This window comes from Labeo rohita, chromosome 9, assembly GCF_022985175.1.
Source record: "Labeo rohita strain BAU-BD-2019 chromosome 9, IGBB_LRoh.1.0, whole genome shotgun sequence".
Taxonomy (NCBI): Eukaryota; Metazoa; Chordata; class Actinopteri; order Cypriniformes; family Cyprinidae; genus Labeo; species Labeo rohita.
In genome coordinates, this window is record NC_066877.1 from 20,254,806 (window position 1) to 20,281,615 (window position 26,810).

At 36.2% G+C, this 26,810-nt stretch overlaps 1 protein-coding gene across 2 annotated transcripts; it reads left to right on the top strand.

The window, feature by feature from the left end:
• Positions 1-17,741: 17,741 nt before the first annotated feature.
• cmss1 (cms1 ribosomal small subunit homolog) lies at positions 17,742-26,651 on the top strand. 2 transcript variants are annotated; one of them, XM_051118521.1, is made up of 9 exons: positions 17,742-17,891; positions 18,358-18,491; positions 20,669-20,746; positions 21,086-21,218; positions 21,305-21,364; positions 24,654-24,756; positions 24,841-24,989; positions 25,091-25,179; positions 26,409-26,651. In XM_051118521.1, exons 1-9 carry the CDS (start codon positions 17,843-17,845, stop codon positions 26,490-26,492), a joined length of 879 nt encoding a protein of 292 aa, XP_050974478.1. In that variant the 5' UTR covers positions 17,742-17,842; the 3' UTR covers positions 26,493-26,651. The 2 variants fall into 2 exon arrangements, with proteins under 2 accessions (XP_050974478.1, XP_050974479.1); XM_051118522.1 differs by having other exon boundaries at positions 17,820-17,891; positions 21,089-21,218.
• Positions 26,652-26,810: the final 159 nt, after the last annotated feature.

A 26,810-nucleotide genomic window follows, 5' to 3' on the forward strand; every position in this document is an offset into this window, starting at 1 on the left:
TACTTTAGCCACATTTAACCGCGTTTAGCCACTAAATTTGCTAACTAGCACATTATTAGGAAAGGCAATTGCAAAGATTCATAAAAAAAACCCCTTATACTCACTTCTGCTGTAAGTGAAGCTGGATCACGAATGATTCGTGCGAACATAGACGGATATATGTAGATTGGGAGGCGCATTCCCTTCACAAACAAACGTAATCCACTGCATCTTCAGCAGCTCAGATGTCGGGAGTAAATGACGACCACTACGTTCATTATTAACAACAACAACACAACACCTTAATCCCTCAGTTCTTGTCTAACTTACATCCCTGCTCCGGCATCAAAACATGGAGGTTGGACTGTTACAGCTGATCTGAGGTAAAACGCTCATGTAAATCAACTATCGTGGGAGCGGCCTCTGTCGGTGTGACGCAACAATGACAGGTATCTGAGAATGGCTCGATTTGAAAAAGGGGATATTATTTTTACAGATTATTAAAAAACCACTGCATGGATTTTTACCATTACATGGAAGATGTCTACATACACTGCCAACACACATTAATGTTCAAACAGCATGTAAAAGTGAACTTAGCATCCGATGCACCCCTTAGTACCACTTTAACAGTTTTTTACAATCGCTAGGACACATTTCTCAATACTGAAGTCCCTTTCAAAACTTTTCACACAGTTCTCCTAACTATCTTTCAACTTGACACAGCAGTTCATTTCACATTCAAAATGCACTAAAGCTACCAAAACACTTCATTAATGCCTCAAATTATGTCATTCTTACAAACAGCTAGTAAAGGTTTTCACCAAACAAACACGTTATCACTTACAACATAACAAACTAGGTGTTATAACTATAAGGTAGCATTATACAATATTTATTTTGTAAAATTTCTTTGCAAAACAAGAATGATACTCTCTACTGTTTATAATTCACTGCAGTAAATGTTACATAGTCCATGTTTACATTATAGTACCGAATTTTTCCTAGGTTGTCCCCTTTTGAGATGGTAATGAAAGTGAAAGACTAACACTTGTGAAATGTTCAGCTACATGCAATTGATAATATTTGATTTTTTACAATCTGAATATTTTTCTAGATAATATTACTGTAGAAATATTGCAAATTTCTGTCCTATTCATTTTTGTACAGTGCTAGGTTTTGAACTTAAGTTTAACAGCTTTGACAACAGTATGTAAACATGTGCAAATTGGCTTGTATAGTACATAAAGTTTTGGTGGTGTTTGTGTTGAAGTGATAAAAGAATCAATGTAATTTGACAGATGTCATCAATAAATGCATTTTGTGCCAAAGCAATGGATAAAAGATTCACAGTTTAGCCCACATAGACTGATGTTGTGCTCTATGTAAAGAGTTTTGAAAAAGTGACATGTTGAGAAATGTGTCCTAGTGATCGTAAAAACTGTAACCACAAAAGAATGTCTTGCACTCACTCTGCAATGCATGTCTACTTCATGCATTATGTAATCACGTTGGAAAGTTCATGCGAAAGTTCAGTTCTTTGTCTGTGTACCTCGGTTCAAAAAAGGTAGGGCAGGGCAAAAAACTCAACTTCAAATTCATTTGACATCGTTTTACTTTTTTTGTAAAGGACGTTTGACTTTCTTTTGCTTGTTTCACGTTGTGAACGCTGGGCCAGTACTTTACGTGTGACCTTTCCAATGTGACTATGTAATGTGTGAAGTTGAGCTATAGTGCAAAGCAAGCATTTGTGGTTAAAAAGTATATAATTTTTCATTTTTGTTTTTAGAAAATGACCGATCGTTTCACTAGATAAGACCCTTATTCCTCCGCTGGGATCATGTAGAGCCCTTTGAAGCTGCACTGAAACTGCAATTTGATCCTTCAACCCTTTGATCCCCATTAAAGTCCACTATGGAGAAAAATTCTGGAAACCTTAATTTCTTTTCGACTGAAGAAAGAAAGACATGAACTTCTTTGATGACATGGGGGTGAGTAAATTATCAGGACATTTTTGTTTTGGAAGTGAACTTCCAGAACAAAATAATTTAAATAATCCTTTAAATAATTACAGTATTCATATTATAAAATGTCTATAGCTCTGTATTCTTGTATCAACAACTTTATCATTTTGCCTCCATTTCAAAAAAGAAATAAAAATGAAGAACAATCTGAAGCAGAGTTGATCCTTAAATAAAACAGAACTCCATTAAATCTCCTGAGTTATGAAAGAGCAACATCTAACCATAGTCAAGGCAGACGTTTTTATTAAATGTGCATTAAATGCACAGAACATGAATATATGATCCCTTATTACTGGAGCGCAGTGACTTCATAATCAGGGCAGAACACTCTGCAATATAAAAGTGAGTTAAACTAGAGCTAAACTGCATGTATTACTATTCAGAGAACACAGCTTTCACAATAAAGCCCCCTGGTAAACGATATTTGCACATGTCGGTATCGAGTATTTTTCACCGCTTTGGGGTTTCTTATGGAAATTGAAATTTCACTAGATCATTTGGGACATCTAGTATGCATGTCCTGTAATCTTCTTCATTAGGCATATTGATACTATGGAGAGAGAGAGACAGAGAGAGAGAGGAATAAAAAGCTTGTTTATGACTGCAATAGAAGCTCAGATCACTGTTATTGATGGTATTTGCTTAGCCAAATGCATTAAAGGCTATGTTTGTGTGTATACGCATAGCCTTTTGTTTAGTTTGACCTGCATTACAGACATTATGCTTTTGTTACCATGCTTTGTGTACAGTGACACATCATTATGATAAATCTGTTCCTTGGTGACAAGACGAACTGCACTTTGAAAGACACGCGATTTCTCTTTCTCCTCCCCTGCGACACATACACACACACTGACCCTGGTGTAGGATCAAGATGGATTGCTGTCAAAAGGACAGACACAATAAATAAGCAAACAAAGCAATAACAGGCCATTTCCATGCAGATCCAAAGGCATCCATCAATAAACACCTGAACATCCGCAGGCGGGACGTACGCGTGCAACGTCTCGGCGTGGAGGTATACAGCTGGGTTATGAATGTAGTCGTCTCTGTAATCTATCAGGGCTGAGTTTTAACTGCAGTCTGTCTCTGTGGGGGCCAGGAGTGTGTCACAATGACAAATGCAGCATTTTACCACTCATCAAGTACTGCTAATGCGCTCCAAAAAGAGCTTAGAGACTGCTTCCTGTTCTCTCTCTCTATATTTGTGACATGAGTTGACGCCGCACGATGAGTTGCTCATTTGTGAGTTTTTTCTTTACAAGCGCACATCTGCCTTTCCGCTAATTAACTGTGTTTACGTTAAGGTGACACTTACAAAGACCTGCATCTGAAAACTAATCACAAGACGGGTACATTAAAAGAGTTGATCACGCCAGCTAATTATTTTCTTCAGTGGGACTTTGACTAGCTATAGTCTTTCTTGAGGAGTACAGAAAGTAATGCCCCCAAAAAGTTTAAAGTTCATTCACATGGAAATATATATGAATACCAATTGCTGTAGATAGCGACATATCAAACTGGAATCTTCAAACATAAATATAAATTTAAAATTTCATTTCGTGAGATGTTCTGCTTGAAAAGTGTGCATCCACTATAATTTTTTTAAATAAATGTCGCTCGGTTTCATATTTCACCTAACGCGATGACATTCATACATTTTTAAGTGTGGCTTCAGTGTCCAAATACTTTATGAGAAGTTATGATGCTGTTGATGCTAGACTCATAACTTTTAGAATTGCTTTTCATATGCAAACCAAAATACATTCACATGGAAAACTGATGACACTAACCCCTGCCACTGAAATGATAGGTTTCATGTGGTTCTCTTTTAACCAACCCATATTTACAAGGAGTAATTTCCAATAATGTGTAATCATCTACTGGCACAGTGCCAAAACACTTTGTCTCTTTCGGGATTTCACTGGTATTACATTCAAATAATCACTGGTTTAAAGTCTTTTACAATTGTAGGTAGTTTGTAGGTGTGCTTCTATACTGTCATAATTAGAAATCCTGCAAATACATGGACAATATTTAACTGATTGCCAGTGACAATGCCGTTCTAACATAATATAAATAATGTGACGTGTCTGCAGAATACAAAAACATTACATGATACCTGCTCAATAAATTAACTTAAAGAAAAAGAAAAAGCTAAAGAAAAAAGAAATAAAATTCTATCATCATTCCAAGCCTGCAGGACTGACTTTCTTCTGTGAAACACTAAAAAATATTATTTTGAAGAGGGTTTTCTTGTAAAGGCATAGAGGAACATTTTATTGCTCAGAAGTTGCTGTTTCATAACTTTAAAAACTTTTGTACATATTGCATCTACACATCCCATTTAAATCTCAAACTGTTATCTCAGATTATCATAGAATAGAATTTACTAAAATAGAGTGGTGCAGGTATGACATGAGAACCCAGAAGATTAATTTGCAGATTGTTCTATTGAGATTCTACTATGGGGTTTTATATATATATATATATATATATATATATATATATATATATATATATACATATATTTGGCGTTTATTGTGATAGGACAGATCATACAGGACAGGAAGCAAAGTGGGAGAGAGAGAAGGGGGCGGGATCGGGAAAGGTCCTCAAAACAGGATTCGAACTCGAGATGCCCATAGTGCAACAGCACTGCATGTCGACGAGTTTTCTTCAGCATTAGTTATTTACACTACTTGACATGAACTATCAAAGGTTGTGTCTGTTAAAGGGGTCATCGGATGCAAAACTCACTTTTACATGTTGTTTGAACATAAATGTGTGTTGGCAGTGTGTGTACACAACCACCCTATAATGATTAAAAAAACACCCAGTGTTATTTTATAAAAAATTTTATAAGTAATGTCCCCTTTTTCATATCAAGCCACTCTCAGCATTTTGTGATGTCACACAGACCAAGGCTGCTCCCACGATAGTTGATTGACTAGACTGTCTTACCTTAGACCAGCCCTGAGTGAACTGAGTGAGCTGTAAACACTCCGACCGCCGTTGTTTCAACTCCGGTGCAGGGGAAGACAAGAATGTCTCTGATTGAAGTGTTTTGTTGTTGGATGTAATAATGAACATAGCAGTCGTCATTTACTCCCGACATCTGAGCTGCTGAAAATGCAGAGGATTAACGTTATGTTCGTTTTTAAAGGAAATGTGGCGATCCCCGATCTGCCTAAATGCGTCTATGTTTCTGTGAATCATTCATGAAGCAGCTTCACCTACAGCAGAAGTGAGTATAAGGGTTTTTTAGCCTACCACTGAGAAATTTTAATTTAATTTAATTTAAGACCCTAACGAATCAAATCAACTTGTGGAAAATGGGCATCCGATGACCCCTTTAACAGTAGTTAATGCACTGTGAACTAACATGAAAAAATGAACAATTGTATTTTTATTACCCCAAACATGAACAAAGGTTAATAAATGCTATAAAAATATATTGCACATTGTCAGTTCATGTTAACTAATGCATTAAGCTAGAAGTAACTGAGGATAGTGTGCATTATTCTTAAATAATTCAATTACTCTCAGAAAAAAAGGTACAGGGTGGTACCCTAAGCTACAAAAGCATAAAAGGACATGTGTGCTTTTTTTACACCTACATATTAGTACCTTAATGGTACATATTAGTACTTTAAGAGTACATACCAGTATCTTAAGTGAATATATTAGTAGGCTAACTTTTCGCTTTTTTACCTTAGGGTACCTCCACAGTGACAGCTCTGTACTTTTTTTTTCTGAGAGTGATGGAATTTAATTATTCCTCTTATACCATGGATACAACACCTCAAGACATTGTTCAGATGTTTAATTCCAATACATTTGTCAGGATTTTGTCCTTCAAATGCTCTTGTGTGTAGAACTAATTTCTTTTCCATCTCATCCCAAGCCTCCGGTGCAAATTCCAAAACGTCATTTTAGAGCTATAAGGAGGTTTGAGCCATTGATATGCAGACTAATGCAGTTATTGGGGAGGAGAGAGAGAGAGAGAGAGAGAGAAAGAGAGAGAGAGAGATTAAACGTGTGTGAATTAATTGTTTCTTTGCATCCCTCAGTCATGTTCGGCACCAGGGTATCTACTAATACCGAAACTGTAAGTTTAACTGATTCAAAAACAGCACCGTTTCCACCTCACTACTTAGAAATGTAGCTTTATAGTTTTGAACTACCCTGATAGCACACATACATCTCACAGACGTCTATTTTAAGTGCATGTTTACATCTAGAAGACATATTTTTTAGCGTTTGCTCATCTGCAATACGTTTGTAGGACGTTTCATGTTTCACCAAAATGTCTTTAAAATGTTTATGATTTAGAATGTATTTAAAACTGACATCTTAATGATGTTTATCAGATGTCTGTACACATGAACATTGTAATTTTTATCCTATTGTTTAGTCATATGTGTTTGCTTGATCAGTGTCTTTGAGGGTTTTGGTTCATTTGCTGTTAAACTCTGTATGGACCTTAAAAATAATAAATAATTTGGCAAAAGTGATATGGAACTGACAGAACGGAACTACTTCAGACTGAAGCTGTGAGAACGTTCATCAACCAGTCAGAATCAAGCATTCAGCAGCCTCAGAAAGAAGGGTCTTATCTAGCATAATGATCGGTTGTTTTAATAAAAATAATACAATTTATATACTTTTTAATGCCAAACGCTCATTTTGTCTTACTCTGCCTGGACTGTTTTTGTTCCGGTTCATCACAATTAGGATATGTCGAAAAACTCCCATCTCATGTTCTCCCTCTACTTCGAAATCGTCCTATATCGCTGTTTTACCTTTTTTGTTAAGGGTGTTTGATCTTCTTTGCATGTTCACTTTGCAAAGTCTTCCCCTTTAAGTGTCACCGCTAATGTTAATGTTTTTGATTAAACATTACAAGGGCACATGAATTTAAAAAATAATGATGTGCATGCATAAATCATTTCTAATAAATACTGCAATATTCCACAAAGAATAAGAATTGTCTCTTTAGATTTCACTGTGACTTTAAATTTGAGCAAATTAGATGTTTCTTGCCCTTGTATACAATCAGTTTGCAAAATCAGTTGTTGTGAAACACACATAGCGTGCAACATTCAGAGCGCTGACCTGATAATGAATACACATTAGTGGCTTGCGGCGCTCTGCGGTTAGAGTTCGATGGGTAATCTCCATGCAGGTCTTCCCAGTGATACAATTACACTTGGGACTCATTAATATTTGATGAACTATTAACGTATAGGCCATTTTCTATGGAGGATTTGCACGCTGGCACGTAGCCGACTCTCTGCACATGCATATGCAACGTATGCACGCCCACACACAAGTATACACACACAGGGGTGCAGCTGTGCTTACTTGTTGGATGAAAATCCCCCAGCAAAATGGGCGCTGTGTTTTTGCACATGACAAAGTGCTGGAGGGGCGGGTTTGGAACAGGGATTGATTTTTGAATTGAAGAGTGCAGCAGCGGCTATGTATCATCATCTCCCTGCTCCTTCCCTCTCTCTATCTCCCCTCCTCTCTGTCTTCTGATGTTGGCGTTTAGCGTGTGTGTGTGTGAGTGTGTGCCTGCCTGCCTGAGTGCATCTCTAGCAGAGAAGCTCAGAGGGAAAGTGGGTCACACTCAGCTCGCCTCAAGACTAAGACCAGATCTGCTATGCACACACGTTTAAACACAGCACAACGCACCTACACACACACAAGCACGCACGCGCAAATCCACCTTCACATAAAAATGCACATCATATTGCCCCTAATCCTCCAGAGAGAGGATCTCGGTACATCACTATGAGTCTTGAGTTATTTGAGTGGACAGTTCACTATTCAGAAGAGTGAATTACCCTGCAGCTTTTCAAGGGAGAATAGGACACAGTTTGTGAGGACTTACCTCTCTCTCTCTCTTTCTCAACCCCTCCTTATATCTGCTGGGTGGATTAAACCAGTGTCTCTTTCATCCTCATTTGGCAGTATGAGCGCTTCTCTGAGTCATGCTCTTCCCGGGTTCTGCTGAGCTGTTGGGTATGTAAAATCTGTGCAGGCAAGTGAGCAGCATCACCTGGGAATACATAACTGTACCATACTGTCACTCTATTTTACAGCATGGTGAGCATTTCAGCCGTTTAGCATATTGAGGACATTTTGTACTGCCAGGATATGGATATAGTTTCCATTTCATATAATAACTGTTCTGTATCCAGACCAAATCTACCTACAATATGTGAAGAAGCAGCTTTCCATGGGAAAGAAATCTCACAAATGGGATCTGCTTAACTTCTCGTTTGTTTAAACAGCTGTGAGATTAAATGGAGAGCAAACAGAGATTTTCAGAGGTCTTCTGCTTCTCAGATCCTTTTATTGGGTAAAAAGACCCGGGTAATCGCACATGTCTCCTCTAGAGAGCTCAGCCACATCTCAAGCTGCACTCAGATGTGCCAATATACCAAAGTCTGCAGTCAAAAATCAGAGATTTCAAAATTCATTCAAAGATTTCTCATCAAACTTGTCCAAGATCAAATTATTAGATCTGAAAAATCTGCATTAATCAATATCCAGATTGTGACTTAAAATCTTTTTTGTTTACCAAGGTCCCCTGACAAAAGAAAAAGCATAAAATTCCATGCATTATTATATTATATTATATTATATTATATTATATTATATTATATTATATATATTTATACATACACATAAACACACACTATATATATAAATAAATAAATATACAAACATGACAGGGCTGGTATAGCCTAATGTCACACACACACACGCACACTGTAAAATTTACTTGCCAGAATTTTACAGTAAAAAATATGGTAGCAACATTTTAAGTTTTTTTTTTTTTTTTAACTTTTTCGCTTCTGAAAATGGTATACTAGTGTAAAATTACATGCAATGCCCAATACAGTTTTTCACCATATATAGTAGGGGAACCATTTAACAGATTTTTACTGTAGCATTTTTACTGTTTTTACCGTTAAATTCACGATCATTTTTTTACAGTGCACATGCAATATAATATAATATAATATAATAATACATACACAAAGATATATGCATGCTGGTTATGTAAATACAGATAAATAAATAAATAAATAAATAAATAAAAATATAAATAAATAAATATACAAACATGACAGGGCTGGTATAGCCAAATGTGTGTGTTTTGGTGTGTGTGTATATATATATATATACACACACACACACACACACACAAAAACATTAATAATATAATATAATATAATATAATATAATATAATATAATATAATATAATATAATATAATATAATAAATATCATATAATATGCACACACTGTATACTGGTTATGTAAATACAGACAGACAGACTGACAGACAGATAGACAGATAGATAGATAGATAGATAGATAGATTAAAAAAGATTTTTAGAGATTATATAAATATAATATGACTTTATAACTATTTTAAAGATATAACTAAATAAATACACAAACAAACTGACAGGGCTGGTATAGCCAAATGTATATTTAATATTTATATAAACATATATTTAATATACAAAATATATATATACCCTAGTGAAAAATATATATGCTAAAATGTATTTAAAATACATTTATTTCATGCTAAGTATACTACAAATACATTTACATATGTACTTAATAAAAATACCTTGCAATTGAACTTTTAGTGTACCAAACTGGTATATTTAAAGTCTGCTAAATTGGAGCAACTAATTTTGTACTTAATGCACTTAATTATGCAGAAGCAGTGCTGAAGTCCAACTAAAGATACACTTGATTGTGCTAAAGTGGAACTATTGCAAGTATACTTTAGGTGCACTTTAAATATTTTGCATATAAAGATCGCTATTATTTAAAGATCATAAATATTGACATTAAAATATATTTTAGGCTTAATATTAAGAAATGTGCATTGTGCACAAGTAGTACTCCAAATCAAGTTTAATTACAACATTTTTATCATTTTTATATCAGTCTCAAGCGATATGTCAGTAAATATGTTAATAGACTTGAACTATACTTTTTTTGTGTATACATACACACACACACAGACAGACATGCGTACATTCATATATTATATTATATTATATTGTATTATATTATATATACACACACACATACATACTAATTACATAAATAAATCAACTTGTTGACATGGCTGGTATAGTCAAATCTTATAATGATGTTCAAACAAGACAGATCCTGTCATCACTCTTGCGTGCCTGCCACATGCTGCTTTGTGAACACTGGTAGTATTGAATTGTAAAGTGATGAAATACTTTTTAACTATGTACGCAATAATTGCATACAGCACTAACGTCAAAACTAGCAGATCGCTTTTGGCCTTGTGTTTAGTCAATACTTAGTTTGCGTGTATGAATATTTCCACACCACAGAGTGCATTGGCATGGACTAATGAACTATTCGGCGTGAGACAGCAGGGAAGAGATGCCACACTCAGTGAATAATTTGTTTATTGATTGCAGCATTTAAATGCAGTATTGATAAAGAGGAATTCACTCTAATGGAAAGGAATGGTTGCAGTATCAAAGACTTATTGCATCTGGGAGAATGCAGGACTGACAAATTTTATTGAATGACGCTGGGAGCGCTCGGGGGAGAGATAAAAAGATAAAGGGAATGCTGAAGGGAGAGAAAAGAAAGAGACCAGCATTGCTGTTGTTTTTTTGATGCTGGTGGGCCGGTGTCCACAAGCCAAACCAGCTCCGAACCAGCCTTTGGGAATACATTCCGGTTTAAACCGGTCTTTTCATCGCACAAGTGCTATTGTTTCGCCAGTCATTTCTTCCAGGACATCAAGAATCATCTTTAACCCAGTTGTAACTCAAGCCTCACAGTCCATATGGCAGAAATCTGTGTCCTTGCGTTCGACCACACACTAACGGCAGCATGTGTCACTGTGGGCGGATCGTTCCCGTGCGAGTAACACGCAAGACGACGTGGGCGTCTTCATTGGCCTTTCCCGGGAAAATACTATACGTTATATTTGAATTGAGTTCAAGATGCGCATATAAAGGAGATGTCGCGAAGCTTCGCTAAATGATGTATGCACTCGGAGCTGGTTGCTCCTCACGGCCTGTTTGAATGCAGACTCCATAAATGATTTAATGTGAAGCGCTACATTCTGTGCTGGATCTGCAGGCCATTTCTTACACACTTATGCTAGATTATATATTACACGCCCTGTGTAATTTATAGTCCTACTTCGGACGCTATATTAGATGTAGAAAAGGCGAAAAGAAAAAGGCCCGGCGTGCAATCTAGTATACCAGAGAGATTTGACTATCGTCATTTACGGTTATTCGCTATTCCGAGTCATAAGGGCTGCAAGGATAGAGCAAAACCTCACGGGTCTGTCAAGGAATATTAGACTGCAGATATTCAATTCAATAGTGGCTTTATGAGTTTCTGCATTACCCTAGAAACGACTGGCATGGCAGCGGCATCGAAAGAATCGGTGACAACCTTTCTTTCCATCTCTCTTCGATATCAGACGAGACGTAAGAGAAGGAAAGAGAGAAAGAAATAGAGAGAATGGGAGCGTGGGTAGAGTCCCATGCTGCCACAGTAGGGGTAAATTATCCATAATCAGGGCATCAGTGTGGATGGGTCCATCGGAACCTAACACTTATACCCCATAATCAGCACCTCTGTGTCAACCAATCGCTTATAGCCGCACAAATTGCCACCATTTGAGCTCCCACACAGTCTATATTACAGATGCGTTTGAGTGTGTGTTTGTGTGTGCATCAGCGCACACTGCATCTCCACAATAGAGAGGTCAAATTCTCGGAAGAAAAAAAAAAGATGAGCAAAATAAGCGGGGATGATTAGAAAGAGAGATTAGATTGTTGCTTTTGAAAGCCGTGTTAAATCACCTTTCTTCTTTCAAATGGGGACCCGGTAAATTGCCCTCTAATCTTCAAATCATCATCACAGGGAGGAGGACAGACGGTGACAATGACGATTCAAAAAATGCAGAGGAGATTCTGCAATTGCGGCCGTTGTTTCCTACTTTTCTGCGGCGCTTGAATCTCCAGCCACAATAAACTCTTATCATTTCCAAGTGAGAAGCGCTGACCTGGATTTGTCAGCACTGTGTTTGAGTAAGGACTCTCAGCTCTGAACATAAACCGCATTCTTTTGTGCTGCTTAAATTGGGGCTCTCAGAGCTCTGTTAGATACTCTAGCATGACCTATTCCTGTTATTTCTCAACCTTTGACGAAAAAAAGCCCTCTGCACCATCCGTCTGCAACTTACAGCCAACTTAACAGCCCTATCTCTCGTTACGTTACATATGGTGCACATATATAAGAGATGCATCATATGCCATGCTGATATTAAATAGGCCACTGCAATGTAAAGCTTGAGTCCACACTGGGAGTTGTATTTGTTATACATACTTAACACATACTCACACAGATAGGTGCCGTACCATGGGAAGTACTGAATGAGGTACCTGGAATGAAGAAAGGGCATGCTTGGGGCACAGAAGAGTCAATATTAGCAGTAGAACAGAATGGAGCCGGCAAGGTTCAGCATATTCTTAAAGGGGTAGTCCATCCCAAAATGAAAATTCTGTTATCACTTAGTCACTCTTATGTTGTTTCGTACATGTATGACCTTCTTTCTTCTTTGGAACTTAGAAGAATATATTTTGTGGAATGTTGGGAACCAAACATTTCAGCCTTTTGTATAGAACAAAAAAAAAAAGAAAGAAAACAAAACAAAACTGAGGACCTGTTTACACCTAGATTTAAAGTCCCCATGAAATCAAAATGTAAGTTTTTTTTTGGCTTTTAGTATGAATATGTTAGCCTTAAAGGGTTAGCTCACCCAAAAATGAAAATTAGCCCATGATTTACTCACCCTCAAGGCATCCTAGGTGTGTATGACCTTCTTCTTTCAGATGAATACAATCGGAGTTACATTAAAAATTGGCAATGGCAGTGCGCAGGTGTTTTTGTTCAACAGTCCAAAAGAAGTCCAATAAAGTGCATCCATCCATAATAAAAAAAAGATGTTCACACGATTTCGGGGGTTGAATAATGGCCTCCTGTAGTGACTCAATGCGTTTTTGTAAGAAAACATAAGAATAATTTTAATCTAGCTTGCGCCGACTGGTCGTACATGGAAGCAGCTCTGGGCGGATGACGTAGGATGTATGCGTAGCACATGCACCACTGTTCTTGCAAAAACCAACGTTTGTTTACAGGAGCAAAGGAAGCAAAGTTTCCTTACCTTAGCAAAGAAAAAAACAGTCTACTCTTGGCTTATATCGAAATCCACAGATATTTTTCTTTACAAATCCTTTAGTATTTATAATTTGTGGCTGTTGTTTTGTTTTACTCTCTCCTCTGTGCTTCTGCATTTGTCACCTCTCAGCGGCGCATGCACAGTGGATACACCCTGCATCATCTGTCCGGAACGGTTTCAATGTTCGACAGTTAGCACAAGTTAAATAAAAGTGATTACTAAGTTTTAAATATAGATATTTTTTTTTACAAAAATGAATCGATTCCATACAGGAGGCCTTTATTCACCCCCCTGAGCTGTGTGGAGCACTTTTTATTATCGATGGGTGCACTTAAAAAATAAGATGAGAATAAAATACACATATGTAAATATAAATAGACAAAAATTAGAAAAATAAATTGAGAAATAAATAAATAAGTGGTATGTACAGTTATGCTATAGATGACAGAATAGAATAGAATAGAACAGAATAGAATAGAATAGAATAGAATAGAATAGAAATAGGTAGAGATGCAGGGATGTGCTATGATGGGGGTGGTAACTAATAAATAAAAAGTTATTGCACATTATATTGCACCATGGGGGGAACATTTAACTGTTCAAGGGCTAATTTTAACTTTTGGGTGAACTAACATTAAGGTTATCTATAAGCTAGTGTGTTTCAAAATAATGACAAAATTCACTTTTACAAGAGCATTCAAAACTTACAGTATGGATCAACAATTTTGATGACATCATGACGTCACCCTGCACTTCAGCATCTTATTAAACTTTCTGTCCATTCAAATGCTCACAAGCATCTGAAGTGTCCCGCCACCTCCACTATAAATAGGAGCTGAAGCTTTGGCTGAAATAGTATTTTCTGTATGGTGAATGGCACATAGTGCACTATATATAGGATAGGGAACAATTTAGACAGTGTAAAATATGCTTTCCATTGAGGCAAAAGAAGTCTGGTTTCACGCTCTGTCACGTGAATCGATGCAGTGCGCACACAATCTGTTCTGGTCCAGAGGAACAATAGCACAGAGCAGATAATATCGGTGAAGAACATAAATAGTATTGGACCCATTTGAATTGTGGAGTATTTAATAGTGATATGGATGGGATTGTGGCTGTAAAATATTTCTTTACTGAACTCAAAGGCTCTGGCCCAAGCTGTGATATAAACAAAACGCTATTGGCTATTTTAAAGGGGGTGGACTGCTTGATATGTCCCTCCCTGTCTTCCCGTTGAAATTATGTCAACACAAAGAATAACACTGCATGTTTCAAAGCACTTCAGTGGAACTTTAAGATGTGTTTTGGTCAATCGGGTCACAAAGAGATGAGGTAGACATATTCCTGTTTACACCTGGTGTATTAATCCATATTTTTGTCTGTTTTCGACTACTTCTGTCCTCATTTTTTGAAGGGAGCGTCTATGGGTGGGTAAATGCATAGGCATTTTCAAATCTTTCAATCCAATTGATTTGCATATGACCGTGACAACGGAAAAAGATAAGGAGAGAAGCAGCTTTCGTTTCTGCTCTGATAGCCACAAAACCACTCTCTGGATGCGTGTTAGAAATCAGGACTGGTGGGGAACATTGTGCTTGCCATATTTTTTCGATTTGAGCGTGCTTTCCATTATGTTTACGCATTAGGTCAGTGGAGAGGAGACGTTTTTTTGTGGCTGTTTGAACACATTTGACCACATAAGCATTTTTACTACAAAAGTAATCTGGTCAAATGTGTTTTCAACTACCTCTGAAAGTGGTCAAAAAACGATTTAGCCCCCATTTACACCCTGTATTTAATGTTGCAGTCAGATCGATGAAAAAGCATGTTAATACCAGGTGTAAAAGAGACAATTTTTTAAATATGTTCTGAATTTTGATGATGGCAGAAGTTATACATTTAGGTAAACTATTTAAGAAACCTGAAGGCTTTTTTGGGTAAATTTTACTAACTGAACTAGATTTTTACTAAATTAACTACTAACTGAAGTTTAGAATGCAACAGGACAGTAAGCTCTTAAAGTACAAAGGCCAAATCATATTATTAGCACATAATCATTTAACACTTTGTATTAGTTGCAATCAAGGAGATTTACAGTTGAAGTCAAAAGTTTACATACACCTTGCAGAATCTGCAAAATGTTAATTATTGTACCAAAATAAGATGGATCATACAAAATGCATGTTATTTTTTATTTAGTACTGACCTGAATAAGATATTTCACATAAAAGAAGTTTATAAGCATATAATCCACAAGATAAAATAATAGTTGAATTTATAAAAATTACCCTGTTCAAAAGTTCATACGTTTGATTCTTATTACTGTTTTGTTACCTGAATGATTCACAGCTGTGTTTTTTAGTGATAGTTATTCATGAGTCCCTTGTTTGTCCTAAACAGTTAAACTGCTTGCTGTTCTTCAGAAAAAAATCTTCAGGTCCCACAATTCTTTGGTTTTTCAGCTTTTTTGTGTAACTGAACCCTTTCCAACAATGACTGTATGATTTTGAGATCCATCTTTTCACACTGAGGACAACTGAGGGACTCATATGCAACTATTACAGAAGGTTCAAACGCTCACTGATGCTAGAAGGAAGCACAATGCATTAAGAGCCAGGGGTGTAAACTTTTGAACAGAATGAAAATGTGTACATTATTCTTATTTTGCCTAAATATCATATTTTCCTCATTTAGTTCCCCAGAAGACAAAATAAGTTACATTTACCCTGATCTTCAGATTCAGAAAGTTGTCACCCCTGGCTCTCAAAGCATTGTGTTTCCTTCTGAGTTTAGGTGTAATAAACAGCCAATTTGTACTAATATTTTCTTTCACTACACTGGTGGAGCAAAAATAAAAAATACATAACTGCCATTACTTGTTTATGTAAGTGTTGTAGGGAAAGCAATATCACAAGCAGGAGCATTGTTGCACTGAAAACCTGCGTTTAAATGAATCACGCACGTTCAAAACCCACAAAGGGGTGATCTATGAACTATAACCATCGTGCTCTTGATCAAAGCACTCAACCTCAGGTTACTCCAGAGGGACTTACCCTGTAATAAGGTTAGGTACTGCAAGTCAGTTTGGATCAAAGCGTCAGCTAAATTACAAAATGTAACATGCCAGAGACTACAATCTGCACTCAGTTTTAAGAATTTATTTGATTGCTGCATGACTCTATTGCGTTCCTGTGGGCCTTAAGTGTTGTTACCACGGAAAATCTAGTGAAACAATGAATCCCATAATGCAGTGAACGCATTCCACACTCCATCAGCCTTTTGACCACCGCGGCTTGAATCCAACGCAGCTTCACAGTCTATTTCAGAGCATGTTGCCATGACGAGAACCTACTTGTTACTAAGGATCACTCAGGGAGAGAAGAAAAGGAGAAAAAGAAAGAAAGAAAGAAAGAAAGAAAACAATGAGAGAGAATGGTTGTAATTAAGAACAAATTACAATGTTGAAGGTTTTTTCTCTCTTCCTTTTTGTGAGTGAATGTGCATGTAAATGCGTATTCAAAGGTTGCACTTGAAAGTCCAAGGCTGTAAAATATTCCTCCTCGTTTCACGGACCAAGTTGAAATTGCATAATCTTAATTCAATCACACAAAATGCAGCTGCACAACTGCAGTTCATGATAAGAACTTGGTCTTTACTGTAAAATTCTGAGAATCTTCAGCAGTATTTGGGACAACAGCATTAAAAAACTGCTAGGCAACCTTCTCTCAGTTGCCAACTGCTCTTGAATAATTAGATATGGCTTTAGAGAATTTCTCTGCAAAATCATTTCCATCTTTGGTCAACTACAAGTGATCTCTGTGTTAGATGAACAGCCTGTGAAGTTGCTTTCAGTGCTGTACGCTGAAGGGAAACAGATTTTTAATTCATGTTTGTGATGAATAAATAATTGCGTGCGCGTTCTTGTGTGTGTGTGTGTGTGCGCGTATAGAGGGGTTGGAGCGCGGGCATGGAATGAGAAAGGAGGAATTATAGAGTTATGACCAGTCAAAAAAGTGTGAGGGAAAGTGGAACAAATGAACGCACACACATACATTTTAAATTATCTTTCCCTGTCCAACATTCACACACACACACACACACACACACACATACACAGAGAGAGTAAACACCCTGCAGAGTGATAATTATAAATTTATAGGACTTAGCGCCGCCTAGTGGTTGAGACTTAGCTTATCTGAATAATGAAACCACACGAAAAAAAAAATAAAATAAATAAATAAACAAAAAATCACACCCGTTTACCTTGAGACGAATTTTGGGTTTAAAAATAAAAATCCCCAAATTAAGTCAACAATCAGTCAAACAACTGAAAACAATAAAGTACATTTGAGTTGTTCTTTATTGTTTTTTTTTTTTTTTTTTTTTTTTTGCTTTTAATTATATATAAGACTTCTTATGCAAACCATGTTATCTGACTGTTCGTTTAGTATTTTGACATACTCTTATTTTTGTCGGTAGATTCACGCAGTTTTTCTACCTAGGCGAATCTGCTGTTCGCAAACTCCAGACGTACTTTTGCAGTTTGAGACATGGCTGATGATTTGGGAGACGAGTGGTGGACCCAGGGCGATAATTCAGGTAGCAAATATGTTCAAACATATTCTATGCTTATTTCAGCTATACTTATAGTAGCGTAATGTTTGTATCATGTATTTGTGCTCTCCGCCTGTCAGTTTTAAACTGCCTGCTGTGCCAGTGCACACTTTGTAGTGCTCTAGAGTATTCTGCCTAACACGGTTCTGTTAGATCTTTAAAAATCCAGCTGTAACTTGCATGAAACGCCTGTCAATAAACGAGCACCGTTTAGAACTTGGTTAGTTGCATATTTACAGATTTATGACTGAACATCTCTTACTAGATTCAGACTGCTCAAAACACGTGTTTGCCATCCCCGCAGAGCATCTTGGGATATGTAGTTTTTTTTGTGCCATGTAAATAATTGCCCTTCCTAATGTTTGTATTGTAGTTGTATATTAATTTGGTGTTATTAATGTGCACTTGTTATTCCTTTTTATTTATTTGCTAACTTTGCTTTCTTATTAAGGTGTGTCAGAGGCAGAAGAGGACACAGAGCCACTTACAGAAGAACAGCCGAACAAATCTAAATTAAAGAAAAGGAAGGGTGAAAAACAGATTGAAGACAACAGCAACATAAAGAAGAGGAAGAAAACGGTTAAGGTAACACAAACACATTTACTTGTGGATATTTCCTGACAGAAGAGTGTGTGACAGTTGGGTTTTAGAAGTAAAAATTCATCCATTCATTTTCTCCATAGAGGAATTTTTTAACAGTAACTTACACCAGAAGATGCCATTCCTACGAAGCACTGCAAATGACACAGTCGAGACAATCTCCCTGTGCTCTCAAACTATTTAACTGTTTGATTATATGCATATTTTGCATTATACTTGCATTTCATATTTTGTTTTTAATTTGATTGTCAGTTACAATTGTAGTTTCCTCCCCTTATTAAAGCTGTTAAGTACAGTTATTTTCAGATACATTTATAATGTTTTGTTCTACCTCTTAGTTGGTTGGTACAGTTTATGGCTTATAACACTTTAACAGTCTTTTTAAAAATCCCAATAGGAAAAATGGGAAAAATACTTCCAGAATCAAGGTTGTTGAAAAAGTGTGCAGTCAGGGGTACTTGCTCTATTAAAGGATTCGTTAACTTCCGGAATAAAAGTTTCCTAATTATTTACTCACTCCCGTGTCATCCAAGATGTTGATGTCTTTCTTTCTTCAGTCGAAAAGAAAAGGTTTTTGAGAAAAACATTCCAGGATTTTTCTCTGTGTAGTGGATTTCATTGGGAGCCAAAGGTCCAAATAGCAGTTTACAAAGTGAACATGCAAAGAAACGCCTTTACAAAAAAAGGTGAAACAACAATTTTGGACAATTTTGAAGTTGGAGGAGTTTTTTGCCCTGTCACTGTTTTTAGCGCACAGGCGAAGAACTAACCGTGCGTGACCTTTCCAATGTGATTACATAACGAATAAGGTCGAACTAGTGCAAGATGATCATTTGTGGTAAAAAGTATATCATCTTTTTTTGTGTAGAGCCCTTTGAAGCTGCATTGAAACACTGGGTCAGTACCTCTGTCTAAATCACCCGTGTGTGATTACATAATGTATGAGATCGAGCTAGTGCAAGACGAGCATTTGTGGTTAAAAAATATATAAATTTAATACTAGATAAGATTCTTATTACTTGGTTGGGATTGTGTAGAGCCCTTTAAAGCTGCATTGAAACTGCAGCCAAGTACTGCTCACTGCAGAGCCAAATGGCCTCCAACTCCCTCTCTCTGGATGTCCAGCTCCACCTTTGTGTGAACTAATGGGGGGAGTTATGTTTAGGATAGGGTAAGGGGTAGGGTTAGGGTGTGGTTAGGTGTCTATCTCCACCCATTACCTCCAGCGAGGGGGAGCTAGAGCTCCAGCTCCTCCCATTTGGCTCTGCAGCCAGCTCCCTCTCAAAAATCCTGAAATGTTTTCCTCAAAAACCTTAATTTTATTTTTTGATTCAAGAAAGAAAGACATGAAGATCTTGGATGACATAGGGGAGAGTAAATAATTAGGATGTCTTTATTCTGGAAGTAATTTAATCTTTTAAAGCTTATTTGTGGCTTAACCAATCGTATAGGTTTGGGGGCGGGGCTTTGTGTTGTCAGCCAATGACAGATATGCAAAAAAAGGAAAGAAATCTTTCTTCTTATTTTCTTTTGTAATTCTCTTTAGTGATACTAGAGTGACAGAAATGGCACAGGAGTTAAAGATTCAAAATTCAAACTTGTTTGAACCGGTTTACTTTTAGGCTGTAAATGGAGCTCACTGCCACATGAAAAGTCTCTAAAATATCTTCACTTTGTCAAGCTCTAACGGTTCCTTTAGGAACCTGTTAAAATATTCTTCTATTAAAGGGCGTCTATTGTTCCTTTTTTATTTTACCTCTCACTTTCCCTGGCACACTCTGTGCAGTTGACCAACCACAACAAAATGGGCCAGCTGACCAATTAGAGCAGACTGGGCTTTTTTAGAACGGCAGGCTTTAAAGAGACAAAAACAGACCGTTTCATGCTGAGAGTGAAAAGAGATGTACACTATGAGAAAAACAATGTGTTTTTGAACTTTAAATCATGTAAATGTATTCTAGCAGACCCCCAAAATAAAATTATGAAGTAGTAAATGAGCATAAGATCTCTCTAAACATATAGAAACCTTGACTTAGTCATTTTTTTCTTGGGTTCAGGCATTTAAGTTTTTCATCAAAGAGATGTCTTTGAGACAAAAGGTCTTGTGTGCAAAAACAGAACCAGGGCATCTTTAAGTAAAGAGTGTCTTACTTTGCCTGCAGAAAGAATGTTTCATCACGCAGGAGAGATCAGAGAAAAAGGGCGATAAGGAGTCCAACAAAAACAAGAAGAGAAGAAAGGTAAGAATTACGATTCACGTCGGTTAATATTACTGTAGATGTCAAACTCTTTTGCCAAGTTCAGAATATTTTTCACTTCATGCTTGTGGAAAAAGAGACAAAAAGACATGATAAAAAGAGCAAGCTTACTGCAGAAATGCTTTGATTTCACTAAACGTAATTTGACAACTCATTCCTCACTTCGCTTAACATTTTCTATGTTGAGAAACTCGCCTCTTAACTTATATTAGAGGATAAAGCCTATCTGAATTCATTCATTCCTTTTCTAGTCACTGTCTCTGCCCCTGATGTATGTGCGGTAAAACATGCTATTGTTGCATAATTCTCCTTTGTCTTTAGAAGAAAACTATCACAGATGTGCTGACGAGCTCTGAGCCCGTGGCAGGCTCTCCAGCTGACCTTATGAGCCTTTTGAAGAGTCACCACAGCAAGACCCGCTCTGTCATTGAGCAGGACGAAGTGGCACTAAACGGTGAGTTGATTAATGCATGTTTGTGTGTGGTTTTGTTTGAATCTGGATAAAAAGGTTGATTTTGTTTGTCTTTCTTTCTGTTTCAGAGTCTTGTTTCCTCCGCTGTAATGACCTTACACATACCTTGTCTTCCTACCTTAAAGAAGGTGAAATGGCTTTTTAGTTTCTTGAAGAGATATCCCCCCACCCCCACCCCAAAAAATGATTTATTTTGAATATGCACAGAGATTTTCTTATTACAGAATTTACACTTACATTAAAAAGTTTGGAGTCAATGGGTCAGATTTACCAAAATTTAGCGTTAGAGCGCAATTTCAAAAAAGCGCAGATGGGAATGTTCTGCATCTGATTTACTGACAATGCGCACATTAAAGAACACAGACGCAGCAAGATAATTTCCATAATGACCAGTGCAATCTACCAAGAGCAGCACAAATTACCAGCTGCGTGAAGACATGCTTTTTTTGGATGTTAAGTAATGGCGCAAATACCAGTAATTTGACGTGAGATCATGCCAAATGTTAGTAAATCGCGTTGCGTGATTCATTTTAATACTCTCCTCCTTTACATTTTGTGTATGAATGGGAAACTCCTACTGCGCGTCTTTAGTCAATCCTGACAGTACTATTTTAATGCCAAAAGATGGTTTGTGCTAGCGCAAGCAGTTAGTAAGTCTGGTCTAATGTTTTTGAAAGAAGTCTCTTATGTGCAACAAGGCTGCATTTATTTTGATTAAAAATACAGTAAAATACAAATATTGTAAAAAACAGATTAAAATAATTGTTTTCTATTTTAAAATGTTTTAAATGTAATTTGTGATGACAAAGCTGAATTTTCAGCAACTAATACTTCAGTCTTCCATGTCACATGATCTTTCAGAAATCATTTTAATATGCTGACTTGGAGCTCAAGGAACATTTCTTATTCTTATCGATAAACTAAACTAAACTACTTAAATTCTGTCAAACAACTAAAAATTCTGTCATGATTTACTCACCCACAAGTTGTTCCAAACCTGTATGAGTTAATTTCTTCTGTTGAACACAAATGAAGATATTTTGATGAATGTTGGTTACCAAACAATTTCTGGTATTCCATTGACTTCTATAGATTTTTTCCCCCATCTTCTTTTATGTAACCAAAGAAACACTCGTATAGGTTTGGTGTGTCAGTGTGTGGTTAGAAGTGTGAGTAAATGATGACAGAATTTTCAGTTTTGGATGAACTATCCCTTTAATATTTTTGCTGATAATAGTTGTACTGTTTAAAGGAACTGCAAAACTGAAAATTCTGTCATCATTTACTTGCCCTAAGGTTTCAAGTTCCAACCCTGTATGATTAAATTTAGATGTAGCAAATTTAAGGTCATAAAAAGTCTTAAATTGTACAAGAATTGCAATATAACTTAGTGTCATGATTAAACTTCAAAAGGCTATGATTTCATTAAATAAACCTGCACTGCACGTTCAAAGTCCGGTGCTGTGCTGTTTTGTATACTGCCATTACCCAAGTATATATAACTGCAGACCGGAGATCTTCAAAATGGGGCGGGAACTCCAAAAGTGGGCAACACCTCCAAAATAGGGCAGGGTCTAGTCGCGCAGAAACTTTTCCCATTGGCTCTAGCTTCAGCCTATTGTTATGGACTTAAATTTCAAAACTAAACTTTATAAATTAAACATTGTTTGTAGTTGATCTCAAATAAAATAAACTATGCTATATAAATAAATATGCTCAGTGAGAGCAGAGCCCCAAAACTCGTGGCCAGTGGTTAATGATATAAACGGGAATCACCCACGAGCTCTCCCGCGAGCTGTCCCAGTGAAGCGCAGGGGAAAGGCTTTACTCTATTGCTTTGTTGTAAACAATGGGGGCGTCCCGGGGCTTGAATTTCGCCGGGTAGGAGGGGGTAGTGATGCTGGATGTAACTAAAAATGTCCACCTTTCCGGTGAGGTTCGGTTGGGGAGTTACAGAACGGCCTGACGATCTCATATTGCATAATCATATTAACTGTTTATCTGCCATGCTATTTAGCACCAATCCCGGGGGGGTTGGGGATTGCGTATGCCTGTCAGGTGCCTGTCTGTCAAAGGGAGGAAGCCATGGCCTATTTTGGAGCGCCCACCTTGTTTTGGAGTTCCCGCCCCCATTTGGAGATCTCCAGGCTGCAGTTATACCCCTCTTCCATTACTGGGGAAACAGATAAATGTCTGCATGAAAGTGCCTTCTGCTGGAAGACAGTAAATGTGCATTTTCAATAAGGCTGTTGATTTGAGTAGGGTATTCCTGCAACACCGGAGGCTGTAGTTTCAGGACTGCATTTCTAGGACCCTATGAAAACTGTACTGTACTTAAATGTAAAAAAAAAACTTTAAAAAATGATTAAATGTTTTAACATTAATTTATATTTAATTTAGAGATTCATATGCGTACCAGTAGAGGGAGCCTGAGTACCACTAGTGGTACTTGTACCACACTTTGTGAACCACTGGGTTAGATGGCACTGTCCCAAAAAATAGGATCCTAGAAGTGCGGTCCTAGAACTGCAGCCTAGACGGTATTGCAGGAACATAGTATTGGGATTGTTTTTGTTCAGGCCAGTGCGAAAATCGACCCATTTTTTACCCTGCAAACACCCTGTAGAGCTGTAAATGTGCAGTGGTGGATTAATAAGAAGATAATTTATTATTATTATTTATTTGTTATTAAAAAAACAGTAAAATGTGTTTTTATGTTACTTAATTATTAGAATTTATTGATAATTGTTGTTTAAATTAATATAATAATTAGTACTTTTGACCCATCCGTTTATTAAAAATAGTTTAAAGGCTGAAATGTGGAGTGTATCATTTTAAAAAACTTTTTGTTTTTGTGAAAGTTTGTAAAAGTCAAATGAATATATTTTGATGAATGTTGGTTACCAAACAATTTCTGGTTAGCCATTGAGTTCATAGATTTTCTTTCCCATCATCTTTTATGTTCAACCGAAGAAACAGTCTCATACATGTTTGAGGCGTCTTGAGTGCGAGTAATGATGACAGAATTTTCACTTTTGAATGTTTACCTTTAATATTTTTGTGGGAACTGAGATCATTTTTGCAGGATTCGTTAATGAAAAGAAAGTTCAGATGAACAGCATTTATTTATTTTACTTTCATTTCATTTATGATGCATTTAATTTATCCTTGCTGAATAAAACTAATTATTTCTTTCTCTGACCCCAAACTTTTAAATTATATTATACAGACAACTAAGGGCTTTATTATTGCGTAAATGTGTTTTATTGCATTATTTTTTGTTAAATGTACAAATGAGTTTTGAATCAAAATTGCTTTTTGATAATTAACACATTAATCAAAAACTAATATTAATGCATGACTTTTACTTTCTCATATGTTTGGCTTAAGATTTACTTTTCTCTATCTTTATTGCAGTTTGTCCAAAGTGGGCAAAAATACAGAAGCAGCACACCCAGGCCCGGTCAGTGGTGTTGCTCATTGTTTGCGGATCTGCTCTGAGAACCATTGATCTCATTAAGTGAGTCTCAGATGTCCTGTTTTGAATAAAACGGCACTGCCTTCTCAAGTGTTAGACTTTTTCCCCCCTCTCTTTGTGTTTAAGGCAGCTGACTGCGTTCAAAGGAGAAGCTAAAGTGCTGAAGCTGTTCGCAAAACACATCAAGGTGGAGGAACAGATAAAGTCATTGAGTAAAGGTGTTAGCCATATTGCTGTTGGAACTCCTGGGAGGATTTGTGCCCTGTTAGAGAAAGGTTCGTTTTGATGTGCATTTGTTATTTTAACCAACTTTGACATGGTTTTTGGTTTTGTGAAATGACTTTTCATTGCTTGACTTTTGGTTCTTGGGCTCTAGAGGGTTTGACTACACAAGGGCTAAAGTATCTGGTACTGGACTGGAACCACCGAGATCAGAAGCAAAGAAGAATGGTGGATATGACAGAGGTAGAATTGATATATGTGCTGCTTTCTGATGGGACAGACATGTATATGATTGCATTACAAAGATTCTTACCTGTGTCATAATTTTTCTTGTTGAAATATGACACTAAATGAATTGGACTTTGTAACTAATACCCATTAGTTACACTACCAGTCAAAAGTTTTGAACATTTTTTACTATTTAAAATAACATATATTAACATATAACATATATATAATATATTCAAACTTCTATTTGAATATATTTAAAAATGTAATTTATTCCTGTGATCAAATCTAAATTTTCAGCATCATTACTCCAGTCATCAGTGTCACATGATCCTTCAGAAATCATTTGTGTTCAAGAAACATTTTTATTACTATTTCAGGATTCTTTGATGAAAAGAAGATGAATCAGCTTTTATCTGAAACAAAAAGCTATTATACACTATACCATTTAAAAGTCTGGAGTCAGTATATTTTTTATATTTATTTTTTGGGAAAGAAATTATAGAAATTAATAAGTTTATTTAGAAAGGATGCTTTAAATTGATCATAAAGACATTTATGATCAATTAAAGACATTTAATAATAATGATAATAAAGACATTTATAATGTTACAAAAGATTTCTATTTCAGATAAATGCTGTTCTTCTAAACGTTCTATTTGTCAAAGAAACCTGAAAAAATTATACTCGGCTGTTTTCAACATAATAATAATAATAATAATGTTTTTTAATAATAATAATAATAATAACAATAAACATAATAAAAAAAAATTTTCAGCAGCAAATCAGAAGATTAGAATGATTTCTGAAGGATCATGTGACTGGAGTAATGATGCTAAAAATTCAGCTTTGAAATCACAGGAATAAATTACATTTTAAAATATATTCAAATAGAAAACATTTATTTTAAATAGTAAAAATATTTTAACATTTTACTCCTGTTTGCTGTACTTTGGATTAAATAAATGCAGAAGAGACGTCTTAAAAAACATTAAAAATCTTAATCTTACAAAAACTTGTGACTGGTATTGTACGTGAAGGAGAAAGTATGCTTTGCTATTTGCTGTTACTAGTTGTGTGCACAAGAATATTTTGTCAGTTTTCCAGGAAAAGAAAAACTATTAAATGTTCAAATAAAAAAAACCTGAACTTTGATTATTTGATTATTTAATTCAGTTTAAATTTCAACTATATTGTGATAACTCTGAAACATAGCTGGAATAATTTTGTTGTTGTTGTTTCAGGTGACTGGAGACTTAATGAAAATGATGGACCATGGTATAATCCAGAGCTGCAGGGAAGGAAATGTTAAAATTGGACTCTTTTAAGCAGACACTCTATTCTCTGTTATTTACACATTCGTGTTTATTTACTTGTTCAGCATGTAATAGAGCTATTGTAATGTATTTTAGTGCCATATGTCTGCTGCGGGAGAAAAATACATTGTGTGTGAATGTTTTTTAGGAATAAAAATGTAAAAAATCTGATTGGTAAAAAACATGTCCTTTTCTTTTTCTTGTACGCCAGGAGCCCCTCCCATGATAGCCAGTTGATATTTTATTCAGGATGTATTGCTTATTGCAATATTCTGTTACAACACACAAACTCAGGCACCAAGCACACGCACATTCACCGAGATGCTGCTC

What these genes read in the sequence shown, in the direction of transcription:
- cmss1 (XM_051118521.1), top strand. Translation starts at nt 17,843, where the DNA reads ATGGCTGATGATTTGGGAGACGAGTGGTGGACCCAGGGCGATAATTCA. An exon ending in AGAGGAAGAAAACGGTTAAG is followed by an intron (nt 18,492 to 20,668) that starts GTAACACAAACA and finishes CTTTGCCTGCAG; the next exon opens with AAAGAATGTTTCATCACGCA. An exon ending in GAATGGTGGATATGACAGAG is followed by an intron (nt 25,180 to 26,408) that starts GTAGAATTGATA and finishes TTGTTGTTTCAG; the next exon opens with GTGACTGGAGACTTAATGAA.